The sequence below is a fragment of the Artibeus jamaicensis genome, unplaced genomic scaffold (genome assembly GCF_021234435.1).
Source record: "Artibeus jamaicensis isolate MK-2021 breed Jamaican fruit bat unplaced genomic scaffold, CSHL_Jam_final contig_588, whole genome shotgun sequence".
In the NCBI taxonomy this organism is placed as follows: domain Eukaryota; kingdom Metazoa; phylum Chordata; class Mammalia; order Chiroptera; family Phyllostomidae; genus Artibeus; species Artibeus jamaicensis.
Genome location: NW_026521895.1, coordinates 623,177 through 650,821, shown reverse-complemented (window position 1 = coordinate 650,821; position 27,645 = coordinate 623,177). Strand labels below are relative to the sequence as shown.

The window sequence follows — 27,645 nt, the reverse complement described above, 5'->3', positions numbered from 1 at the left end:
AATTGTGTTTATTATAACTGGCAGTTGGTTCACAACCTACAGAAAAACTTCGACAAAGTCTTTTAGTTTCTGAACCATCCCGTCATCTCCAGATGACAGGGAAAAGTGCAGCTAGCCCAGGTATTTGGTGTTGGGGCAGAAGATTGCCACCTTCATTCAGGGTTTGTGGTTGCCCGGCCATTACTAGCTGCTGCTTGACTTGAGTTCTGTCTGCCTGTCCTCCGAGGATTAGCTGGGTCGCACCTCTGTTGCTGGCTGCATGGCCAGGTGAAAACACAGCAAATCTACTAGGATCTTTTTGGAGAAGGAAGGAGCTGAATTAGAAGTTGCAAAGTGTACCGTGGGTTTTGTGTTCACCTATGGGAAACCAAAGCCATTGACCATACACGGAGTTGATTAGATTGTGCCAGATATGGAAACAAATAAGATAAGAATCTTGGACCCAGGGCTTCAGTGTCTGGGGCAAGAAGTTAATACAAGGTGTGGCAATCATGTCAGCCTATGTCTATGGGAGGCAGTTGTCTCTGAGTTACAGAATTGATAGGAAAACAATATGACGTTTTCTACAAGTGATTTATTATTTTTAAGATTTTATTTATTTTTGTTAGAGAAGGGAAAAGAAATGGAGAGAGAAACATCCATGTGAGAGAAAAACATCTATCGGTTGCTTCTCATATGTATGTCGTCCAGGGACTGAACCTGCAACCCAGGGATGTGGCCTGAATAGGAATCGAACCAGCAGCCTTTTAGTCTGTGGGGTGATGGCCAACCAACTGAGCCATACTGGTCAGGGCCCTATAAGTGATTTATTACATTTGTTTTTCAGTATTTTAAAAGGAAAAATGTTAATGAACACTAGCATAAATCTATCCCCTTAGGGCCAAAATCAATCACCTAGTGTTTATTGAGCCTCTTCCTAATACTTTGCCAATGTCCTAAATTTAACCCCAGAACCTGTTGTGCCTTTGATTGCTCCCATCTTTTCATGAAAGCAACCTGTCCTTCTTACCTTCTGTGTGTGGAACCAGCGCTGGAGTCACTGTCCCAGACTCTTGGGACATGGCCACCTCTGGAATCATCTACATCGGTGCTACTCAAAGTGTGGGTCATGGACTACCAGTGCCAGCATCACCCAGGGACTTCTTAAAAATACAGAATCATGGGCCCTACCCCACACCCATAGAGCCGGAACCTCTGGGAAACCGTGACTCTACATTTTAAGGGGGTCCCCAAGAGGTCTTGAGATACTTGAGAGTGAATTGTCGAGAATGCTCATACCACAAATAAATCATATACCACCTTTACTGTCATTTAACTTGGTCATATCACTTAACTTGTGTTTGTCCTATCTCTCCAAAGTGGATTTAAGTAACCTCCTTGGGGTAGGTGCCAAGTGCCAAGTTTTGATGTTTCTTTTTATCCCCATAATTCAAATTCAGTGTTTTATGGAGAACAAATGACTGATCAATATTTGATTGACTAATGTTTTTTAATTAAATTGTGAATTTAAACTAAAAATTCAGTCCTTTTATTCTAAAGAGATTCCTCTATTTATATAATGTATTATTCTCTTATTCCTCTTCCCTTTAATATCACCATGGTATTCTATTACTTTATGTTCTCCTACTCCAGGGATTCTGTGGTTCTACATCAGCACTGTCCAATAGAAATATATTGCCAACTGTGTGTAATTTTAAATTTTCCAGTAGCCACATCTAAGAATGTAAAACCAAACAAGTGATGTTAATTTAATATGACAATACATTCCATTGATTCTAACATCAAAACAGTATGTTAATATATAATTAAAAATAAAAGATGTTTCACACTCTTTTAATTCTTATACAGCATCTGAACCCTGGTGTTACTTTATGCTTACAGCACGTTCTAGTTCAGACTGCCCACATTCCAAGTACTCAGTAGGCAGACACAGCTACCAGATTGGACAATGCTGCTCTAGAGAACATTCATGGATAAAGCGGAAGGGTGTCCGAAATCTCTGAAATAAAATGCCAAATTATGGGCATGTTATCAACCTTTTTTTTCTGGCGAGACAGAACACAGAATTGACCAGATTCTCAAAAGGGCTTGCTCCCACCACTGCGCTACCAGAACCCCCTCCCCAAACATCTTAAGTGCTGGTTTTAGTCTCTGGAATGACACATTTCTTTTGACTCATTTTCTCTACTTGCCAGCTCTCTTTGCATTCCCTATTCTAATAAAACTAGCTCTTCGTCTGTTAGTAAACAGTTGTGAATTTAACTTATTTCTCTAAAATAGCACCTAGAGAGAGTTCAGGGTATTGACTTGCTTCATAGAAAATAACCTCAAACACTACCACAGTAGGTACTTAGAACGCCAGAGTAAAATAGGAGTGTATTAGGCCTTTTATTCTTATGGCAATTCACTGGGAATAAATTATCACTAGACCCATGGTGCTAACATGACATTCAGGAAGTTCCCAAGATGTGCTAAAACATATCAGCAAGGAAGGTTCTGGAAGGATTAGTCATTGATCACAGCGCAGAGAATTTTATTTCTCCTTGTTCTCTTCACTGGGTTATTAACTCCCAAATTAATTTCTCGACATAGGATAACCACCCACTTTCTACAATGGCTAAATATTTTTGTGCACCCTGTGGTTTTCTTGTCTGGGATCTTCCAGGGCCCCTCACAGCAGCACAGAGGAGGAAAGCCAGCTCCTTCAAACACAACATCTCTGATGTTGGCACTGTGCCCCAGTCTGAGAGACCAAGGTGTCAGCTGAGCAGGATCCTCCTTTCATTTTACTTTCTCTTAAACAGAAAGATCTTTAGAGGTTTAGAGCCAAATTATTGGGTTGGCCAAAAAGTCTGTTTAGTTTTTTCTGTGAAATAAAGGACACATTTTTCATTTTCACCAGTAATTTTATTGATTTGGGTATTTTGAGTATGTCGGCTATCTTCCACTGTTGGCTTCTAGTGAGCAGAGGCCGGGGTGCTGCTAAACATCTCCCAAAGCATAACACAGCCCCACAGCAAAGAACAATTTAGACAAAATGTCAACGGTACCAAGAAACTTTGCAAACTACTTTTGACAAGTTCAATCAGTCACAGCACCTTCTCCATACACTGCACAAACCTTCTTTGTGTGTTTCAGTTGCATGTTTCCCTTTCATGAAATAATAAAGCATAATATGCTGAAAATACTTATTTTCTTCCATCTTCAATACTAAATGGCTACACAAAAATTCACCAATTCTGATGTTTTTTAAATGCACGCTGATATGACAGCTGTCACAATACAATCGAACAAAATTGTTTCTAACGAAGTTAAAGACAACTAAGCACTATTAGAGCCATCATATGAAAAAAACTAAATGACCTTATTGGCCAACTCATTGTCTTTGTTAAGTCTTCCTGGTTTTATTATTTCTTGTTTATGCCTCATTTAGAAGCTGTAACATAGCTCCTGGTTAGGGCCGATACTGCTAATTTCACATTACAGAGTAACCCCTTTAAAAACAATCAGGAATGGTTAACTGTATTATTTGTGTGCATTTGATTATTATTTATTATTATTGGATACATATAGTCAAAGTTTTAGTTCCACTATGACTAGAATAAACTAAAATAGTCTATGTAACTTTCAGAAAGTAAATGGAATAGTCAACCCATAATTATTATTGTTTTCCTTATCTATTTACCTTCCTTTAAAATAAAAGGTCTGTTCAGAATCAGAGAAAGATTTAAATTTTAATATTATCTTACAAGCATTTGCTTTTTCTTGGTTACACGAGCAAAAGGAAAAGGAAAAAATTTACTATGAGAATAACAAAAACAAACAAAAATTAAGATACATTGGTACTGAAGGCTGGCTCTGCATAATATGAATTTCAATGTGTACCTAGATTTAAATGGCAAATATTGGACCAAGTAAAATTTGAGGATAATGGATTAACTATGCCAGTATCAAGTATTTCATGTTGATTGGTCTCCTTACCACCAAGGTAATGAAGAAGCTTTGAAAGTGACATCTTACTATGCATTTGATCTTCAGAGAAGAGAGACCGCCGACTTCAGTTAGTTTTAAGATTGTTAATGCTTCTTTCTTGGCATCATTTCACATTTTACTCTGATGGAACCTTCAATTGCATCCTTTTCTCCTTTCCAGCACCGTGATAAATACTAAAAACTTGGCCTTCCCTTCCCTACAGACACTTTAAAACATCAAAATTATAGGAACCTTGTAAAGCAAGGTTTTAAAATGTTTTGATTTAGTCACTCTCACAAACCTCTGGGCTAATTTATGTGATGTAATGCCCGTCAGTATTACAGCACTCTCCAGGCTCTTTCTTCAACAGGCATGTTTTCATTAAAGGAAGAGGATGTTGACGTATCAAGACTATTCTACCGCAACTTCCATGACGCAGGGTGTTGGAGAAACACTATTCTACCACAACTTCCATGACGCAGGGTGTTGGAGAAAGACTGGAACCACGATTACAATAAAAAGTGAAAAACAATTTCCTAAGCAGAAAAAAAATGTGGGAGACTTAAAATGTCTGGATCTGTGTTATACACAAACCATTTCTAGAAGTATTTAAATATGCTGAATTGGAATCTGAATCTCCGTAACGATCTATAGAATACTTCTGAATATTGATCAATCAATGTTGATTACTGATTGATCCCTTCAGTTATTGGGAATGATAGTCATATAGGCGGACATACCATTCCAAATAACTGTGCCTAGGTTTAAATCAGTATCTGCAATTGGTTTTTTATGTCTTCTTTTTCTTTCCTATACTGCAATAGCTTGCCTTTTTTTTTTTTTTTCCTCTCTGAGAACTAAGAAATGCTCTGGAATATCTTTTGACACTTAATCAAAGTTCAGAACTGGTTATGCAGCATTCTTTTTAGATACTATGGTTGCATAGTCTCACGTTGGGCATTCTAGGGGGTTAGAGAGAAGTAGTTAAAAGAAAAATCACTTGGCCTTACTGATTCCCACAGGAGTCAAAATGTTGTTTCTGAAGGAAAAATAAACACACAATATGTTATCTTTTAGCTCATATTCTTCTGAGGGAAGACTGTTAGCATATCTGTAAGAAGGGAGTGGATTCGTTTTCTTATTTGACGACATTGAAAGGATTTTTCATTCTACCTCATCGTCCTGATAGAGAACCTTTCTTTCTTCTTGTTCTACTAATTTATACACATATTTCTGTAACAGACCCAATGCTTTCATGTATTTTTCTTCAGATAAGTCAGCAAATACATAGAATGAGACAGAACAGTAAAGAACATCAAGTTTCTGTCAAAACAGTTCATAAATATTCAGGAGAGTTCTGCAATATGTAGGAGTTATGAAGATGGTGTTAAGATACCAGTAAATCCAAAGAAAATCTATGCTAATCAAGCCATCACATCTTATTACACTTTATTCTTTTATCACGTTATTATCCCTCAATAATATCAATGTGACCCCTCCCCCCAGAAAAACCCTACAAATCGTAACCCGCCACTGTGCGATAGAATTTCTGTCTTATCCTGGTCAGGATTTTCTAACCAGGATGTCAGGGTCTCATGGTAGATCCTAAAGACTAAGGTGAAAGTTAGGTTTCCTCATGACTTGCCACTACCCTACTCTTGTCTGGGGCATGACCTTCTGTACAAATGTGAATGTTGTCAGCTGTGGGGATGGGGCCTCGCTGCAAAAGGGCTCCTGGAAAGGACTTAACCCATGGCACCTCCAGTCCCCTCAGTAATCTCAATGTCCTCAAAAGTTTTTTAAAACTCAGTATCCTACAAAAGTCATAGAAAATTTTACCTTAATGGCAGGTTTTGCATGACCTTTTTTTATGTGATTAGAAATGAACTTTGTGTAATTCCTAAAACTGAAAAAAAATTTTAAAGAAAAATAGGTTTTATGATCTTTCTTTAAAAGGTATCCTCTAAAGTTGTTGCAATGGCAATATCGCTGCCTGTTGCTCATTTATATACCAAACCCTTTCTATCAAAGGAGCGCTGAGCCCTGGCTGGTGTAGCTCAGTGGATAGAGCACGGGCCTGCAAACCAAGGGATCACGGCTTAATTCCCAGTCAGAGCACATGCCTGGGTTGTGGGCCAGTTCCCAGCAGGGGACTCACGAGAGGCAACCATACATTGATGTTTCTCTCCCTCTCTCCTTCCCTTCCCTCCCCCTTTAAATATGAATAAATAAAATCTTTTAAAAAAAAGAGCGCTGAAGTCAGTGATTTGAACTGTTAGTGCATTGCTGTAGTTAAAAAGTATTTGCTCACCCCAGGGGGCCAAGCAAAGGCTACTGACATGCTTGCTTGACATATGAAAAGACAAATTAGTGCCCCATCCTACCTACCAGCAGGGTACAATGACCCGACAAGGAAAAGTCAACTCCAACCACTGTATAATATATTAAATTTTTTTCTAGGAAACTTCAGTTTCCAAATCAACTGTGTCTAGTGTGCGAATCACATGCAAGCTAACAGAATGTAAAGTAAATTTGAGGAAGGCCACGTGGTTTAGCTAGACAATGCAAGGTGACATTAGTGGCTATGGTTTGTCTTGGAAGAGTCTGTGGTAGCCTTGAGTGGGGAACAGCAGAGAGAGAAAGGGGCTGAAACAAAAGTTTTCATTACTCGTTGCCTATCTCCTGCCTCTTACACATTCTCAACTGTTTTCTAATGAACAAGGTGGGATGAAGAGAGGAATTTCCCTTTCAGAGTCACCAGCTGGAATGAAGGTGTGCAAGGAAAACATTTCAAAGGCCAGTGTGTCTGTTTCTTGAGCTTAATGAACAGACATGTTTCTTTGTTTGTTTGCCCCACCATATGAAGTGACTGACTTTACCACAAAGCAAAGAGGTTCTAACATTTGCTTTATAATGTACTTTGCACTAATCAAAAGAATACAATAATTGTGTAGAGGGGGAAGCTATACCTTTCCATTAAGTAGATCATAGTTAAAGATGGAAGATGGGACAAATAATCAGTATAAAGTAGAGTTTCTCTAAATTTCTACTGTTGGGGATTTGATTTGAAGGGGTAGTTTAGAAGTAAAGATTTTTATGAAATGTGAAAATTCAGATAATAATGCCATAAATAATATAAAAGAACTAATCTAATCTTGTCCAGATCAAGCACATTTAAAGCAGATTGTTTTTCAGGCCTAAATATCCATTTTTTATTCATTCAGCAAACATTTATGATAGACCTACTATGTATAAGACACTAGTTCTAGTTCTCAATGAGAAAAAGTTTTGGAAGAGTTGATCACTGGGAATTTGAAGGTACAAATTAACTCTAGGAGTATTGGAGTGAAACTGTTAACGTTTCCTATTTCAAACTGACATGAAGTAATGTCTGCTCACCCAGTAAAAACGCCCCTAGTCTTGTTTCCTGCAGTCTATTCTGAGGCACAAAATTTAGAGTCAGGCAAGGTCTAAGTCTGTCTTACCTAGTCAATCTTCATAAGAGAAAGAAGAGCCTGAATATGAGAAAAGTCAGTATTAGGTTCAAAGTCTGCTTGATTCAATCTATCTGTTCTCAGGTAAACAAGGAACCACACAGGCTGAGCAGGGACCCCTGAGCGACTCTGCCCTTTTTTCCTTTCTTAAATTTTTAAATTACAGTTGATGTACAACATTAGTTTCAGATGTACAGCATAGTAATTACACACTTGTATACCTTACAAAGTGAACATGGTAGAGTATAATATTCCATTTTATGTATGTACCACTTCTTTAAAAAAATTTTTAAATTGATTTCAGAGAGGGGGGGGAAGGGAGAGAGAAAGAAAGAAAGAGAAATATTAGTGCAAGAGAGGAACCTATCAGTTGCCTCTCACACACACCCCAACTGGGGACCAAACCTGCAGCTCAGGCATGTGGCCTGACCAGAAGTTGAACCCGTGACCTTTCTGTTTGTGGGACAATGCCCAACCCACTGAGCCATGCTGGCCAGGTCGAGTACCACTTCTTTATCTTCTCGTCTATTGATGGACACTTAGGTTGCTTCTGTGCCTTGGCTGTCGTAAATAATGCTGCAGTGAGCATGGGATATTGGATTTCTTCAGATAAATACCCAGAAGTGGGCTAATGGGTCATATGCTAGTTTTAATTTTAACTTTTTACTTCTATTTTTAACCTTCATACTGTAGTGAGTGTAAGAATTTGTGATCGCACCAGCCATGCACAAGAGCGCCCTTTTCTCCACATCCTCACCAACACTTATTTGTCAATTTATTAATGATAGTCGTTGTGACATTTGTGAGGTGATATGTCATTGTGGTTTTATTTTGTATTTTCCTGATGGTTCAGCATTTTTTAATATGTCTATTAGCCATCTGGATGTCCTCTTTAGAGAAATATCTATTTAGGACCACTTCCCATCTTTAAATTGGTTTCTCTGGGGGTTTTTGTTTGTTTGTTTGTTTGTTTGGGGGTTTTAAGTTGTATGAGTTCTGTATATACTTTGAATATTAACCTTTTATGGATGTATCATTGGAGAATATCTTCTATTCAGTAGGTTGTCTTTTCATTTTGTTGATAGTTTCCTTCATTGGGCAAAAACTTTCTAGTTTGATGCAGTCCTATTTGCTTATTGTTTCATTTCCCTTGCCTGAGAAACATACTAAAAAAGATATTAATAAGAACAATACCAAAGAGTTTACTGCCCATGCTTTCTTCTAGGAGTTTTCTGATTTCGAATCTTACATTTATATCTTTAAATCATTTTGAGTTTATTCTTCTATATGGTGTAAGAAAGTGGTCTAGTTTCATTTTTGGCATGTATCTGTTCACTTTTTTCAATACCATTTATTAAAGAGACTATCTTTACCTCATTGTATATTCTTGCCTTCTTTGTCATAGATTAATTGGCCACATAGTTGTCAGTTTATTTCAATGCTCTCTATTCTGTTCCATTAATATATGTGCCTATTTTTATGCCACTACCGTGTTCTTATAGTTACTATACCTTGTAGTGTACTTTGATATCAGGTAGCGTGATAAACTCTGACTGTTCTTTCAAGATTCCTTTGGCTATTCATGGTCTTTGTGGTTCCATATAAATTTTAGGTTATTTGTTCTAGTTCGGTAAGAAATACTGTTGGTATTTTGATAGGGATTCCGTTGAATCATAGATGGGTAAATGATTCATAGATGGCTTTAGGTAGTATGGACATTTAATAATGTTAATTCTTATTCATGAACACGGTATATGCTTCCCTTTATTTGTATTTTCTTTTCTTTTTAAATTTTATTTATTTATTTTTAGAGAAAGGGGAAGGAAGGGAGAAAGGGAGGGAGAGAAACATCAGTGTGTGGTTGCCTCTCACGCACCCTCTACTGGGGACCTGGCCCACAACCCAGGCATGTGCCTGACTAGGAACTGAACTGGTGACCCTTTGGTTTGCAGGCTGGCAGTCAATCCACTAAGCCGCACAAGCCAGGACTATTTCTATTTTCTTCAATTTCTTTTTTCAATGACTTATAATTTTCCAGGTTCATACCTTTTACTTTCTTGGTTGAATTTGTCAGGTATTTTATATTTTTTGATGCAATTGTACATAGGATTGTTTTTTTTTTAATTTATCCTTCTGATAGTTCATTATGGCTATATAAAATGCAATTAAGTTCTGGATATTTTGTATCTGATATACAGATGGCTCATTGATGTTTCTCTCCATTCCTTACCCTCTCTCTGAAAAAAAATATGTTGTATCCTGCTGTCTTACTGAATTCACTTATCAATTATAGTGGTTTCTTTGTGGAATCTTTAGGTTTCTCTGTATACTACAGTATCATGTCATCTGCAATTAATGACAGTTTTATTTCTTCCTTTTTAATCTTTATCTCTTTTATTGCTATTTCTGGCTTATCGCTGTGTGTAGGACTTTCAATACTGTGTTGAGTGAAAATGGTGAAAACAGGAATCCTTGTCTTATTCCTGACCTTGAAAAAACTTTCAGCATTTCACAATTAAATATGATACCATTAGCTATGGGTTTGTCATATATGGTCTTTATTATGTTGAAGTATGTTTTCTGTATCCCTACTTTGCTGAGAGTTTTTAACATAAATTGATGTTGGATTTTGTCAAATGCTTTTTATGCACTGATACAATTATATGACTCTTATCCTTCATTTTGTTTATATGTTGTATCATATTAATTGATTTGTATATATTGAATTTACCTTGTATCCTAGAAATAAATCCAATTTGATCAAGGTGTATGATCCTTTTAATGTGTTTCTGGATTTAGTTTGCTAGTATTATCTTGACGATTTTTGCATCTATGTTCATCAGGAATATTGGCCTAAATTCTCTTTTTTTCTTTTCTTTCTTCTTTTTTTTTTGTAATATCTCAGTCTGGTTTGGGAAGCAGGGTAATGCCAGCCTTGTAAAATTAGCTTGGGAGTCTTTCCTGCTTTTCAGCTTTTTAGAATAGTTTGAGGATAGGTGTTGATTCTTCTTTAAATGTTTGGTAAAATTTACCTATGAAGCCATCTGGTCCAAGAATTTTATTTGTTAGAAGTTTTTGATTATTGATTCTATTTTTTTAGTAGTTATTGGTCTGTTCAGATCTTCTCTTTCTCCTTGATTCAGTCTTGGAAGATTGTATATTTCCAGGAATTTATCCATTTCTTCAAAGTTGTCCATTATTGTGTCTAGTATTTTGCACATAAGTGTCTAGTATTTTCTTATAATCCTTTGTATTTCTTTGGTGTCATTTGCCACTTCTCCTATATTATTTCTGATTTTATTTATTTGGGTGATGACCCTGGTTAAAGGATTATCAATTTGTGTATCTTTTCAAAGAACAAGCTCTTGGCTTCATGTGTGTATGCGCATATGTATGTGTGTCCGTGTCTGTATCACTCATTTGTTTATTTCCATTCTGGTCTTAATTAGTTCCTCCTTTCTGCTCACTATGGACCTCTTTCCTTTTTCTAGTTACTATAGGTATAAGGTTAACTTGTGTGATATTTTTCTAGTTTTTTGTGGTAGGCCCGTATTGCTATGAATTTCCCTCTTAAAACTACTTTAGCTGTATGCCATAGTTTTTTTTTTTGTGTGTGTGTGTGTGTGTCACTGTGTTTTCATTTGTCTCAAGGTATCTTATGATTTATTCTTTAATCATATTGTTAATCCATTTTTAAATCCATCTGGTCTAATGTGTCATTTAAGGCAGCTGTTTCTCTGTTGATTTTCTGTCTGGATGAGCTATCTATTGATGTCAGCAGGGTATTGATGTCCATTCCTATCACTATATTACTGTCAATGTCATCTCCCATGTCCATTCACATTTGTTTTATATATTTATGTGCTGCTACATTGTGTGTGTGAATGTTTATAAGGGTTATATACTCACATTGAATTGATCCTTTTATCATTATGTAATGTCCTTCTTTGTCTCATTATACCTTTGTCTTAAAGTCCGTTTAGTCTTAAGTATTACCTCCCCAACTTATTTTTGTTTTCATTTGCATGAAATATCTTTTTCTATCTGTTTATTTTTAATCTGTGTGTCTTTTCTTTTTTCTTCTTTTACATTTTTATTTTATATTTTCCATTAACATTTAGTCCCTTTATTTCCTCTTCCCCTTAAAATAACACACTGTTGTCCATGTCCATGTGTCCTTTTCCCTTTTCGTTCAGTCCCTCCACCCCTACACTCTACCTTCCCGCCATTAGCTGTCATCCAGCTCTCTATCTACTGCTCTGTCTCTATTTTCCTTGTTAGTTCAGTTTGTTTACTAGATTCCACATATGAGTGAAATCATATGGTACTTGTCTTTCTCTGATGGCTTACTTCACTTACCATAATGTTCTCCAGGTCCATCTATACTGACACAAAGGGTAAAACTTTCTTCTTTTTTATGACCAAGTAGCATGCCATTATGTAAATGTCCTATAGTTGTCTTATCCACTCATCTAATGATGGACACTGGGCTGCTTCCATATCTTGGTGTCAGCAGTATTGTAAATACTGCTGCAGAGAACATAGGGGTGCTTATGTTCTTCCAAATTAATGTTTTGGGTTTCTTTGGATACATTTTAAAAAGTGGGATTGCTGGGTCAAAAGGTAGATCCATTTTTAATTTTTTAAGGCATCTCCATACTACTTACCACACTGGCTTCAGCAATCTCCACATCCTTGCCAGCATATGTTGTTTGTTTATTTATTGATGGTGGCCATTCTGATAGATTCGAGATAATATCTCATTATGGTTTTAATTTCCATTTCTCTGATGATTAGTGACATTGACCATCTTGTCATATGTCTATTGACTATCTGTATGTCCTTTTTGAAGAAGTGTCTATTCAGGTCTTATGCCCATTTTTTTCAATTGTGTTGGGTTTTTTGTCTGTTTTTTAGTGTTGAGTTTTTTAAGTACTTTATAAACTTTTAGTATTAACCCTTTATCAGATGTATCAGTGAATACGTTCTCCCATTTTGTGGGTTGTCTTTTCATTTTGTTGATATTCTCCTTTGCTGTGCAAAAAGTTTTTAGTTTGATGTAGTCCCATTTGTTTTGTTTTGTTTTGTTTCCATTACCTGGGGAGATAGACATAGTTGTACCAGAGCTCCTTTAAACTGTCCTCATTTTATTAAAACTCTTTTCTTTTTGCTGTTTTAAGTGGGTGTTCTACATTACCTTGTCTTCCCAATTGCTGATTTGATCATCTGCTTCATCAGATTTGCCACTGATTCCATCTAATGCTTTCTTCATTTCAGTTATGATAGTCTTCATTTCTGACTGGTTCTTTTTTTGTGTTTGCTGACTCTGTTGAAGTATTGAGTTAATCTATTCTTCCTCTAAATTCATTAAGCATCATTCTAGCCAGTGTTTTTAACTCTGTATGTGACAGATTGCTCATCTCCATTTTGTTTAGTTCTTTTTGTGGAGTTTTGCTCTGTTCTTTCATTTGAGACATGTGTTTTGTTCTGTTTTTGCCCCCTCATTTTGGCTGCCTCCCTGTTTTTTTTCTATGTATTTTGTAGATCTGCTATGTCTCTCAGTTTTGGCAGAATGGTCTTATGTAATAGGTGTCCTGTGAGGCCTAGGTACTTAGTCTACCTAGTCACCTGAGCTGGGTATTCCAGGTGTGTTACTTGTGTGCATTGCATGTGCTTTCCTGTTATAGTTGATACCTGATTGCTGTTGGCATCTCAGGAGGTGGGATTGACCTTCAGGCTTACTGGCTATGAGACCTGACTGTAGTAGAGAGGTGTGCAGGGAATGATCCCATATTGCAGGAGTCCCTTGTGGGGCTCTGGTGCCAGCCCAGTTCACCGTCCAGGTGTGTCACTTGTGGAGCTGATTGGGCGGTGCTCTGGTATGTAGTGGTAGGTAGCTGCTAACATTGTTATTGGTGTAGCTGACGTTCTAAGCACAAATCACCTCTGCTGCGCCCCCTGCTGACAAAAGTGGCCGCACAAACCCTAAGAAGTCACCAAAGTTAAACAGAAATATGTATGTCTGTGTGTCATCCATTGTTATCTGCCGAACAGCATCAACAACAGCAGGCATTTTTGTACTGCTTATTTCTCACAAAGTGATTTCTTATGCAAGGTTTCACTGGATTTGCAAAATTAGGCTTCAAGGCAGGTAAAGCAAGTTTTGTTTTCATCTCAGCTCTCAGACTGCTGCTGCCTTGAATCGTTCCCATGGAGTAACAGCCCAGGGGATGCCATCCACATAGTGTGCAACCCTCCTCCAGTGTCCTGCAGAACAGAAATACTGCCCCCTTTCAGAATAGGAAATTGAAGCCCAGAGCGGTTAAGTGAGTTGCCCAGGTCACACAGCAGAGGAGAAAAAGATTCTGATGTCCAAGTGAGGTTATAACTAAGTATTTTTGTGCTTTTCCATACACTGTGTGACCTTGACTACAATCATCATAAAAACTGTGATAGGGTATAGTTCTCGGTGCCAACCTTTCTACCCAATATTAGACTTTAGGGTGTCTGGACCTCAGGATTCTGTGAGATCATTGGAGGAGAAATTCCTCACTGTGCCGTAGTGTGATATGGCACATTGTGACTGAGTCTTATTCTTGATGTGCTGTACTCAGGACATTATTTTGTGGGAAGGCAATGCCTGCACATCCAAGCAAAGCAAGCTGTGGAGATGGTGACCTACTCTTTCTCTCCATAAGACGGGCGTACACGAATACTCAGTGACCAGGACCCCTAAGCCTCTATTGTGTAACTCACCTGTGTTGTCATCTTATCACAATCTGTGCTCTATGCGAAAAGCTATAATTCAGTATGAAAGAAACACTCGGAGTTTGAGAAAAGTGACAGAAATATTTATTAAATTGGCACACTCAGAGTCCATGCAAAATGAAAGTAGGTCCTTCATATTCACTAATCCCCAAACAAAATAACCATCAAGAAATATTAAAACACACATTTTATTAGTTTCATTTCATTTCCTAATTGCTCAAAGTCAGCTTACCCATTTACTGCTGTGTGAAATGCTTAGAGGCAAGGCGCACATTAAAGGGATTATTTCCGTGTAATCCCTCCCTCCCAGAGGGTAGGAACTGATCACTTCTGAATTCTGATTTACCCTCTATAACAATATCAAATGGAGGAAATAGTTATTGTAAAATGATAAAGTCAGTAGTAGGGTAATACAGTAGGAGAGTGTAATTTAATAGCAGAGAGAAAGTACCTCATTTTCGGTAAAAGTTATGCGAGCCTTTTTCAGGAATAGCTATTAACCGAACTGAATTTAGCCTCCCGTTTTTCTGGCTATATCCTTGTTAATTGATACGTGTTGAAGATGTGTAGCCTGTTAAGATTTTAGTCAAATGGCGTCTGGGAGTAGATGTGATCATTTTGCGGGGACTTGGGGATACTGACTGCTGTCTGGGCATTAGGCTCCTTGTGACAGCCTTCCTTCTTGACAGAAGAAAGAATTCAGGCATTCAGGTGGAATTTGGAGGGATGATGCAAATTACACAGGAAAGGCAGGTACGTAGGCAGAGGTTTTAGGTAAATATCCACCAAGAAACTGACGAGAACCTCTCGCCAGTTGTGTGGTACATCCATCGTAGCTGTCCTGAAAGCATTCAGAACACCAGAGGACTGGGAAATGCATCAGTGCCCCAGGAAGGAGCATTTACTTGTTCCCTTGCTGATTACATCTCTCCCTGTCATGGTACCTATAACCCCAGTACACTATTTTAGGAGCATTATTGCTATTCTTGGAAGCAGGTAAGAGTTATAGCATCAGAAGAGTACAGAGGTAAAGCCAGTCCTTATCAGCAACTTCCACCTCCTTAGACAACATGGCACCCAGCCGCCGGCCGTGGCAGACACGCCATTGAACCAGGCCTTGCTTCCACTTCAGGCCGAGCCCCCTCTGATATTCCATGTTCATTCTCTACCTTCAGAGTCAGCCTAGTAGGAAGAGTATACAAAATAAAATATTTTTCAAGCCCTCAAGGAGATGCGTACCATGAATTTTATTAGATCGAAGGCAAAACAAGCTGATACCAGCAGAAAAACAAAATGGCTGCTTCAGACCCCAGCTGACCTCTTTTGCATGGAAAATTCTCCATATGATTACAGAGCTAATGAGTAATATTTAATGAAAACATTATGCCTTTGCATATATTTGCAAGCAGCACTTCTTCCATTTACATTTACATAAAAATAAGCTGGTACATAAAAATACGCATCTTGAAACCCTGTGTGCTTTAAGGAAAATACTCAGCTGCTATCTCTGGCTATTTCTGTCCAAAGCCCAAACTTCTCAATGAGAAAACTGTAGAATTCAGTCAATCATCCAGTTGACACCAAACATGAAAGCATTTGATGATGCGTGGATAAAAGAGCTGAGCTCCAGGCAGACTCATCCACATTTCACAGAATGTGTTGGCTTTATGCAAACAACAGTGTCTGAGAAAAAAAACCGGCCTAAACAATTGCTAAATAAATACATGTGAAAAAAATCTTTCTCTTTCAATTTCAAGAATCCTTAAGCTTTTGAGTAAGAATAAAGCCTTAGAACCAGGATTGTTTCTTGGGGCTGGGTGTATTTCCTCGTATATTTCCTTTTCTGCTCAGAATCTGAATCACAGTGGTGCTGAATATGGAAATAAAAGCCTGTGACACCTCTTTCCCACTCTCTCTTCCCCTGTAGGTGGAGCTGACAGGCAGCAGCGTCTTTGACTATGTCCACCCCGGGGACCACGTGGAGATGGCAGAGCAGCTGGGCATGAAGCTCCCACCTGGGCGGGGTCTGCTCTCGCAGGGTACCACTGAGGACGGAGCCAGCTCAGCATCTTCCTCCTCCCAGTCAGAGACCCCCGAGCCAGGTGGGAATTGCAATCCCAATGTGTGGGTCGGTGGGCAGGACCTTTGCCAATGATTTCACACAAGTTGCCAGTGTGAGGAGACTATAAATAGGTTTAATGGTATTTAACAATTCCATGCACCTTTCCGTCCCATGCCATAATTAAATAAGGAAGAGATTTGAAAATAAGGAGACATTTTAATAAGTATAATCCAGAGATCTAATTTCAGTTGAACAATACATATAAAAGGTACTATTTCCTTTAGTTTCTCTGTCAAATTACTGGGCAGAAAAGGTTCAGATTTGGAAAGCCCTCTTCCTTTTATTGTTTCCATGGCTAAATGTATTGCATTTAGTTATTATGCAGCAAAGTCTATGGCAGAGACTTTTGAATATGAGCTTGCAGAGAATTAAAAGTATTACGGACTAGCAGAAATCTCGATTCCTTTTTTTTTTTTTTTTTAAGTATCAGGAGGTACTTGAAAGATGTGAACAGATAAATTAAGGCTAAAAAGAAAACAGAAATGGCTACATTTTAAACTGCCTTTCTACCCTCAGTATTTAATTAGATCAATTGTACAGAGGAATGAGCAGAGGTGACATCCCTCATTGGGATTCCTTCCAGGACTCTTATAGACTTTGCATTCAGAATGTTCCCATTTTCATTGTGTTGTACTGATGATAATTTAAGTATTAGGGGAAAATCCATTTATAAATTAAACAAAATGACTTGATATCCATCAGTCCCCTAGTTCATCAAGCTGTTCAAACACGGGGAAGATTGGCTGGTCGGCCTGGGTCTTCCGAGAGCGCTGGTAATTAGATCTGCGAAGGATTTATTCTTTGCTGATTGGGGCTTTAAATTAATTGAAGTTCCACATTTGTGGTTTTGTCCTTTTTGTACTTTTTTAGAGGAGATATTTCATATTCTTGTGTGGTGGAGTGCCTGGCCAAGCAGCACTGGTTTAAATGTTAATTTTTCTCATGAGAAGTTTAAGATTTTTAATGAATTGAGGCCTGATTTGAAGTGCAAAGTTTTATTTGCTTACTTAGGACATTATTTTTGCACTCTAAAGATGCCTGCGTTTTACTCGCTGTGTTGTTTCCAGATAGATGCCCAACACAAAAGCATTTTGTAGAAATAAAAATGGGAAAGGTTGTCTATGGAAAGATCACTGTTAACTCTATATACTTCTAAAAAAATAATTTGACCTGCTTAGAAATAATCAGTGTATTTGCTAACACAGAAGGGAAAAACATATTTACCCTTTCTAGAAGTAATTTAATTCTATCTGGAATCAATCTATGTTTCCTCATTCAAGTCACCTGTAGCTTGTGGAGCATCATCTGTATCATCGTGAGTGACCTTCTCTGCTTAGTTTTATGCATGAGGAAAGAGTATTTGAGACCATTCTTTATCATTTGAAAAGGAAAATCTTTTTTTGCAGGGGCGGGGGGTTGTGTATTCTTATATTGTTAATGACATTAATGAATAGATACGTCAGTGAGATCACTGGACATGCTTTTTCAGTCATACCTGGGCACAGGAGAAGCAGCACCTGAAAGCAGCTTTCTATTTTTTCCTGGTGGGGCTGGATTGGGGAACCTTGGTTGCTCATGACTCAAACACTCTGTGTGTAAGAATTCAAGTTTACAAACTTGCTCTAAGGACTTAGGAGACTGGACTTTGTTTTCCCTGAATCACAAATTCTCAAGTTAAGTAGAAATTTTAACACTCCTATAAACTGACTTCCAACCTGTGTAGCCATCCCTTTATAGCAAAACCAACAGACATTCTTCCAGTCTCTGCTGGAACTTCCTCCTGATGGGAAAGTACAGGGCTTCCCACTCCACTGGTGAGCAGCTCTAATAGGAAGTTATCCTCAATACAGAGCCAAAATCTACTTTGCTGTAACTTCTCTCCTATGGTCTGCCCTCTAGGACCACATTTCAGATTTACTTCTTCCCATCATAGCCTTTCAGGTCTGCGAAGTCAGACCCACCAAATGCTCCCTCCCCCCGTCTTCCCCCCTTTCCAGGTCAGACAGCCCTAATTCCACCACCATTATTCGATGACATGCTCCTGAGACCCTCACCACCCCAGTCACCCTCCCCTGGCTGGGCTTCAGTTTGTTGGTGATCCTCTAATAATATGGTCGTGAGAACTGAGTGAGCCCTCAGATATATCCTGACGGGTACAAAGCAGAGGGACTGTCCCTTTACTATGCTTCTGTCAAGGCCACCTAAGGTTGAATGAAGTCTTCTGAGCAGCTGGTTTACCTGCTGATTCATATTGAGCTTGATGTCTCCACAAACATGTTAAAGGTGACTTGTCACTTAGAAGAGACTTTAGTATGGAGGAGAAAAATACCCATAGCCCGTAAGCCAGTTCTGCTAAGCTATCCTAAGCTGGAGCCAAAACCAACAGTTTCGAGTTGAATATACGAACTGCGATAGACCCGATGCCTTCTCTGAAGCACCAGTGTGCACAAAACAACTCCAGGTGCACTGTGAGAACTTAGCTGAGGTTCTTTCAATTCTGGATTTTAGAATAATGTATCTCCTTTAATGTTGCTCTGTCATTGAATGTTGAAGTGTGATTCAAATTTTCACTTGGGTTTCTTACGCCAGCCTTCCTTGAGCCAAGCTAAACAGCACAATCAAAAACTGCTTTCACATTCCATCACAGCCTGGGCTCCTCTGCAACCGTCACCTACGAGGGTTTCTCTTCCTTGGCGGAGAGTGTCTCCCCCGCCATCAGAGAACACTACACTTCCTTTGCTTTAAAAGTCTGTATGGTGGGTTCCTTTCAGTCTTTGTCCTGAAAAGGCGATTGGACTGACTGCTCCAACACCGAGAGGCGGGGCAGGGCGCTACCTTCAACTAAGTAGCTTCGCTAATGCAGATCACGGCCTGTGGGAATTACTTTAAAAGTTCATGTCAGGCACTACATCCCAAAGCTGCTTATGTTTCTTAAAAGCTGAAGGCATTTTAACAAGATTTCCTAATTCCTAATAACACAAAGGAACATTTGTGAAGACTGTTGTTTGTTGCATCATAATCTTTTAAACTCTGGTAAAACACGGATTTTTTTTTAAAATAGTAGTGTCATTTGGTTGGAAAAGGATAGCAATTATGAAAATGAAGGGACTAGTAGGTATGAAATTTTTCGGAAGCCCTGATGTGTTCAGCGTAGCGTTACTAAATGACTGAAATCTAAATAACATTTGGCATTATAATAAAAGGAAATAAGTGACTAAACCAGCCTAAGAGGCAAGATACTACACCATAATAGAAATTCTGTCTTTGAACGACCGGCCTTTGATTTTCTTGTCTTAAACAAGTCTCAAGATAATGCAAGAAAGCAAGAACGCTATCAACTGGACAACGACCCCAAACAAATATTTTATGTGCATGCACACTTATTAATAGTTAAGTAATAGGCTATTTCTTTTAAGGAAACCTTAAGGCATATGTAAGAAAAATAAATAGTTGGCTTATTTAAAAGTTCTGAAGTTCCAGGCACCTGTTTAGTGGCCCAGCCCAATGCTCTGTGGTCCTGTGGGCCCCTGACCGGGAGCAGCCTGGGGCCTCTGGCGCGTGATGTCTGGATGTTTGGGTTTCTCTTTGTAGAACTTCAGGAATCTTTTTGTTACCCCCAATAATGATGTAATCTTGGGATTATAAGAGCTATCCTCTTAATAAATTGCAATGCTGTATTTTTTAAACACTTGCTGCATAAAAAAAAGCAGCTCTTTTAAGAAATCCTGGAGGTAATTTTTAAATCTCCCTATTTTGAAAGCAAAGAATAACATTAGGTTAGGTCATAAAATTGTTGTGTTCGACTCCCTCCTCCTCCTTACTATGAACAGGTTGATTTTCACCAAGTGATAGAATTAATTTGTGCTTATTATAAAAAAAATTCAGAGAATGCAGAAAACAAAAACCAACCAACATGACATTACCCCCAAATAACCACAGTTCATGTGTGTACGCTCTATGTCTGTCCATGTAGATTTGTTTCTGTTCCTATATACGTGCATGGTGATGTATGTGGTAGGGCTTGTCTGTTTGGTTAAATAAGATCATAACCTACGTGCTTCTGGGAGCCTGCTTTTCCACTTACCCTCTCAGGCAACTTTCCCCGTCATGTTTCTCACTTGAACCTAAAATTTCCTCTCTGTTTCCAGCTGTTTGTTTCCCACAAGCTAATAGTCATCTCCCAGCTGCAGGACCACTGTCAGGTGTAACATACCTGGGTCCTGCTTTGTAGGAAATTCAGCCAGGACAAGAGGTTCTTGCAGCTTATTGAATGGGTGCAAGTTCACAGAGAGAGAAATCAATACCACACCAGGATTTAGACAATTTAGCAAAATGTATGAGACAGTACTTTTGGTGAGGAATAACTATAGCAGCATGTTAACCATTTGTTGTCTAAAAATAGAGGTCATTGTGTTCTGTCTGAAGTTTCAGGCAGACCTAGCCTGTTATAGATGGGGGGGGGGGGTGAAGATAATCACTGCAGTAGTATGATCTTTGTGCCATTATTCCGACTTTATGTCCTGGATATTTTAAAGGCAGGCAAAATTGAAGCAGCTGAGTGCTTGCCTGGATAGAAATAATCTGCATTTTCTACATATGCCTTTGTGCTATGGTAAATTTGTTCAGCTCCGGATTCTACAGGAACTCAATTCTTCTGAAATCATTAGACGATTTTCACAAGTGATATGATTAGAGAAGCAAATGAACGTAAAAAATTATCTGATGTTCAGATCAATATTTTGTTTCAAAAACTGCTTAGATATGAGATACACTTATACTTTTATGGGTGAATTACTTACCACCTAATACAGGGTTGTTGGGGTATAGGGTTCTTTTTTTGTTATTGGTTCATTTCCTGTCAATGAACTGAATGTAGAAGTCAGGCAAGGGAAACCATCTTTCCAACCCCACATCCAACCCTGGTCCCCAGACAGTGTGACTGTATCTACAGCACTTTCTGCTGTACTGCAAATGTCAAACAGAAGGTGTAATGGATTTAATATTAGTGCTGGCCAAGGTGTTGAGGGAGCTGTTAATAATGTCACTCCAGTTATTGATCTGAAGCCTTTAAAAATCAAAGAAAAGTGAGAGATCCCCTACTGGGGAAAGGCACACAGTGGCTGGTTTTTATTGCCAATATATTTCTACATATAGAGTGGCAACTTTCTGGAATTATGTTATCACCATTAATCTCTGTGAGATTTTTGGAGTCATTATATGGTAAGATAATATCATGGAGACTGCTCTGCATGCTAATGCTAAAAGATATAAATAGTGTGGAAACTCCAGCCTTCAAGTTGTCAAATGATAGGAGGTTTATTAGCACTTGATTTATTCTTGATGACAATGTTGGATCCACTGGATGTGTAACATGCAAACGGTATAGTCACCACGATGAGCTGTCCTCCACTTTTGCCTTTTTTAAACTCTCATTACAAGCCGTAGTGACTCACTTGAGATAGAAACGAATTTTGTTCCTGTAGTAAGTGTACCTTTTTGGAAAACTGGTGATTCTTGAATCTGAGTGGCAGCTGGGATGCAATGAAATTCCTGCTTTCCATAGTCCCTAACAAATAAATGAAATTACAATGTATAATTTATGTTGAATGTTTATCAAACTGTAAACATACATTGAATTCTTTTCCCTATTCATATAACATAAGCAAAGAGAAATCCATCAGACAGTGTACCAGGTCATCTCTCATGGACTGAGTAGGCGATGCCTCTCCTCCAGGGGCTGCAGTAATGATCCGACATGCTCACCATCCCCCCGACTGGCCCACCTCTGCTAATGCCCATACTCTTGTGGGTGTCCCCATGTCTAATGGTCAGAAAGCAGCCTGCAGAAAGTAATGTTTTCATGACCCAAAGAGATATCATCAACTAGGCGTAAACCCAGTTTTTATCCAAAACTTATCAATATGATTTCTTTTCCTTAGCTATGTCATTGTTAGTTTGAAATGAAATAGAAATTATGTTTTATCACTCCTAAATGAAGTTGACGTGTATACTCCAAAACTAAGCCAGTACCATTACAGGGACTGCCTTGCCAAATTCAAAATGGTTCTTTGGCCTCAAAAAAGCCACCGTGATGCAGTACGATTTTTCAGTGCAGAAAGTAGGCTATTCTTGCATGCCGTCTTTATCCCCAGCCAGGCTAAACAAGGTCACCTGGAACTGCCCCAGAAGAGAATAAATATTTCCCGGTGCTCTCTTCTGGTGCAAGGCCTTGGCACACTCACCACGTTTTTATGTGTACACTCACACTTTTTTGTGTGTTTGTGTACCATGAGAACATTTGCAAAGCAACCTGTACTTCTAGGATCTTACCTGAGGGAGCGCAAAACAAAAGGAAGGTGAAAACCTCTTCTTCCTACCAGATTCTGCCGGCCAAGTACCTTCCAGGCCAGCCCCCAGAATGCAAAGTTGCAACACAAAGGCATCATTTGGGGCCTGACCCCCCTGACCCATGAAAATCCCTGCTGGTGACCCACATAGCCACTGAAGGGCAGCCTCCCTTTTGTTCCCAGAGAAGATGTTGGATCTCAGCATAGTTCTGCATGACATTCTGATACTTTTTCTTCCAAAATTTGGAACAGTGGTCGTGACTAAAAAAGTGTACCTTTTATATAAATTAATATGGTGGTATTTCCAGGGTAGTAAAATGATTTGTCCAATAATAGAAGGACAGGCCTCTTATCAGAATACACAATAGGGTCACTCAACTTATATGTAGCATTTTTTCTTAAACCTTGTATTGAGGGTTTAGAAAACCAATTTTTAAACCCATTATTTTTAACAGCTGTTTTATATAGCTTTCCAGGTCATAATTTTGACTTTCCTTTACCTATGGTGATAAGGGTTACATTTTCAGAGTTGCTAAAATGAAACCCAGGACAAATTGTTCATGGATGGCCTGTTCTTTCCCATTTAAAAAAAAAATGAAAAAATGTGGCTGTCCTTGTCATTGGATAATTAAAAATTGTAGATTCTATTTCTGTAACTCTTGCCTTGAACAAAGCACAAGTTATTTACTTTTAATACATACCACTGCACAAAAATTTCATCCCTGTCCAAATTATACCATTCTGAGTTCTTCTCCAGCACTAAAGAGCAGACGTACAGAGGATTGGTTACCTGCATTGACCGAGCTTTGCAGGGTGCACATATCAGAAGAGGCAGAACTGGCTAGAAACCATTTCCACCCCTAGTGAGCAATTTACTCATGATTGCTTGGGGAAAATACTGGAAATATTGCTTCTGTGTAAAGTTTGCAACTTCAGTTGTCAGCTCTTGGCCAAACAGTTATTCCCGAGTACGGCTTCAGAAGCAAAGCGTACTCAGGCCCCTGCGACCATGGCTGGCTCTCACGTCCAGTCTGGGGCATGCAGAGCACAGAACCCGCCAATCACCGGAGTTCATTCACATACAGTTCCTCTGAGGCAAGTCACTCTGTTATCCTTATTTTACAGATGAGGGGAAGGAGGTGGAAATTTTAAGTGATTTGCCCCAAACACAGGTTACTTTATCAGCCGAGATTAGAGAAAAGCGTGCAAAATTAGGGCTAGATAGGTGGGAATAGGAGCTAGGGAATAGGAACTAGGAAAAAGGAGAGACAACCCTGGTAGGAGTCGAACCAGAAGAATTTTCTCCAAGTGGCTTCTAAACTCCAGAGAGAAATCTGGCCAACCCCATATGCATGCACATGTTGCATTGGGCTGAAATGTCTTTTTTAAAAATATAGTCTCTCACTTAGGACTCGAGTTCTTTCTCTAATCCATTCCTCTGCCTTCATCCCTACATTGTTCCACCATAGAAAACAGTAGCATCTGCATCAGTTACTGACAGAATGCAGCCCTGAGTCTCTCGGTCCCCGTTAGGTACATGCCTCCTCAGCCAGGAGCACAGCCCAGATCATCTCCAGGCATTTGATCTTCGCTCTGCCTTGGCCATTGCTGGGCCCAGCTCTCTGCAGCTTCCCTGGGCTCTTCCTTTCCAAACCAGTCCCCCCAGGCAAGCGTGAGAAGAGAGCAAGAAGAGCCACGGGGTCCATCAGGAGGTGTCACATCCTCTTGGAGGCATGTGCTCGTGAAACACAATCATGGCTTCTTGGGGCCCATGGGAAATGTCACCAACTTCTGTTAGTTAACCGACTAGCTTGGGAGAGGGGAGAACTTAGATTTTTTTCTCTAGATACTATTAACCAAAGCAAATTCTCATTCAAACCCAGGCCCACCTGATAATAGTGATTGTCAGGACTATTTGGTAAACTGTTGAGTATGTGTCAATCATGTACGTGTCAGACCTTATACGAGGCACTGAGGAAACAGAGATGATGCTCCTGGCTCCCAGGAGCTGCCATCGTGTGAGGGAGACAGAACATGGATACGTTATGTATTGATGTTACATACATAACCATCAGGGCACTGTGTGATCTGAGTAGGGCAGGATTATATTGCAAGATGCTGCTGGTAACACCCTTGCCAGACTATCTCGGGTTTGAAGCTGCAACCTGGAAACTAACAGCCCAACAACGTTTCTTCTTTAGGAGCAAGTTATCTTGACATACCCAGATATACACGCAACATGACTGTCAGGGAGTTAGGTATGCCCATTTTATGCATTGTCTCACTCATTTCTCACAAAATATACTATGAAGAAGGTACCATTGTTTCCCCCATTTCACAGATGAAGGGGAAAATAATAAAGGACTAAAATAAGAACAGATTTTTTAAAATATTTTTTTATTTATTTTTCGAAAGAGGGGAAGGGAAGGAGAAAGAGTGGGAGAGAAACATCAATGTATGGTTGCCTCTCATGCATCCCCTGCTGGGAAGTGGCCTGCAACCCAGGCATGTGCCCTGACTGGGAATCGAACCTCCTCGATACTCTGGTTTGCAGGCCTGCGCTCAATCCACTGAGCTATGCCAGCCAAGGCAAGAACAGATTTTTAAAACTTAGAAAAATCATACAGGTGGAGAGCCTAGGATTCGAACCCAAGCAACCTGGCACCAGAGTTTCCATTCTTAAATACCCCTGCCAACTCCCAGCTCCTTTTCAATATCCATCTAACAGAGCTATCTAACCCTGCTAGAGACCAGCAGCAGGGGGCAGTCTCCATCCTCCTGAGCTGCTCTGTTAGATGGTCTTCCTGACCTTATGCTCATTCCTATCTGCAGGTAACTCGTGTTCACCAAACTTGATACCTTACCTTTTATTTTTGCAAAAATGTGCAGGATGTGTTGAATAGAGTAGACTGGAAGCAAAGGAAATGGCTCAAAAGGTCATTTCTGTAATTCAGAAGTAAGTGAGTAGACCTGGAGGAGAATGATTAGGGAAGGGAGAAATGATGACCTGGAACTAAGGCCATTTCTAGAGAAGGGTACCTTGTGGTCAGTCTTCAGCCAGGAGCTAATGGTTAATACTCCAGAAATTATGCAAATCTCAAGCTTTCATATAATTGGGATTGATGATGCCATCTGTCCACTTTTACTTTTTTATCAATTGGTAATAAAATCTGGAAAACTTTGAAAATTACATATGCTATTGATAATAAAATAGCAAGATGTAAATTCCCTAGGGTTCAAAGCTGCCCCTCTTTATGGTTTAATAAGTATATCATGTGCTTTTGGTAAAATCTCTCACCTTTCAGAAGATGTCCTAGTCAAATGAAAAGAGCATAAGAGCAGTGGCAAATCTGGTGACACCATAAAAAGTTAAGAGTCTGCTCTCCTGTGTCCAGCTACGTCCTTATCAAATGCAGAAGAGATGGGTAGAATCGGTGGGATGCTCCTGTAGAAGCAAGACAGTTGCCAAATGCCCTGGCCATAGGTACTATATATGAACCTAAATAGATAGATAAATTAAGAAACTCATTCCACATAGGCCACCAAGCAGTCATGAAATGTTAATGACTTTTAGTCACTTCCAACCTGGACAAAATTTAAGCCAATGACCTATGGGTGAAACGCTCCATAGATCCCATTACCAATCCCCTGAGCCACCTAGTCACCCCTGACAAGGTATTTTATCAGACCTAGCACTGTGCAGTACAATAGTCCAAATTTCTAGACCACCAAAAAATCTTATTCTACTATGTAAAACAAAAGAGAGCATTTTCAAGAGAGGCAGAAGACCTAGGTCCTCAAATACAAAAGGAATTGCAGTTAAAAGAAAAACTTTTGGAATAAGGCGCACATGGGTATATATACACACATACATACAGCATTGAGTGATTTTTTTAAATTCCAATATTTTTTCATTGTGTTTACTTCACGGCACATTTGATTCTGCCTCTGGATATTTAGTAAACTGGCATATCTTGGAGTTCCATTAAAAAAGTCATTAGTTTTAGTTTAACATTTATATAAAACTGATTCTTTAAACCCATGGTGCTTTCTCTCCTAGCTTGTTTTTAAGTGTCATAAATAAATGACTTAAATGTCCCACAAGACAAATGTTCTTTAATCATCTAATGCACTCATTTATCCTGAGCCTTAACCTTAGTCCTAAATTAAGTCTGTTGCAAAATGTAACTTCATCCACAAACACCATCAATCCTACATGGTTTTGATAAGCACATTTAAAATACATAAACAATCAGACAGTTGTCAATCTGGGTGCAGCCAAGTGCCATTTAAGAGTTGTTTGCCAGAAGCCATGTCTCATGCCTGTACCAGCTCCAGGGCTCCAACGGCACCGCTGGTGTCCGGGCTTTGCTGAGAACTCATGTCGTGACCCTGGGGGCGGGCATGGGACCCAGGTTACCAGAGCGTCGAAGGGAACAAAGACGAAACAGCAGATAAGCCTTAGTCCGCATCAGCTAGAGCTAGATCCTGTTTTATTGGTTTTGGGGAAGGTATTAATACTTTGACCGTGTTGTAAATGCATTAAAATTTCATGATCACATATTTAGTAAATTGCATGCCATGCCTTTGATTAATTCTCATTTATTCATGGTCCTAAAAATCTGTCAATGAATCTAGCTGCTCAGAGCAGATACATGAGTAATGATCACTGAAAGGCTTGGTGCAAAGAGAAACGAAGTGAAAGTTTATTGGAATAAACACTTGACTAAATTGGGTACTTAATACCTCGTAACTAGGAATTGACCTAGTTTGGCGAAATCTTAGCTTTGACAGATTCCCAGTTTAAATCTGAGTTCATTCGTATGTCTTTCATTTGTCAATGGTACTGTTTCACAGTAGGGCAAAGATGAGCTTCCCCTTTTTCCTTTGGCTTCAGAGTTATTGGCGCAGAGCCCCTAAGGGCTGTTGGATGCTCCCCCCA

The 27,645-nt window shown here is 39.1% G+C and overlaps 1 protein-coding gene across 1 annotated transcript in view; it reads left to right on the top strand.

The window, feature by feature from the left end:
* The window catches only part of NPAS3 (neuronal PAS domain protein 3), an 843,234-nt gene that overhangs the window by 706,440 nt on the left and 109,149 nt on the right, over positions 1-27,645 (top strand). The window contains exon 6 of the mRNA XM_053670519.1: positions 16,162-16,336. Coding sequence (XP_053526494.1) covers positions 16,162-16,336 — 175 coding nt within the window. The remainder of the gene's footprint in view (positions 1-16,161; positions 16,337-27,645) is intronic.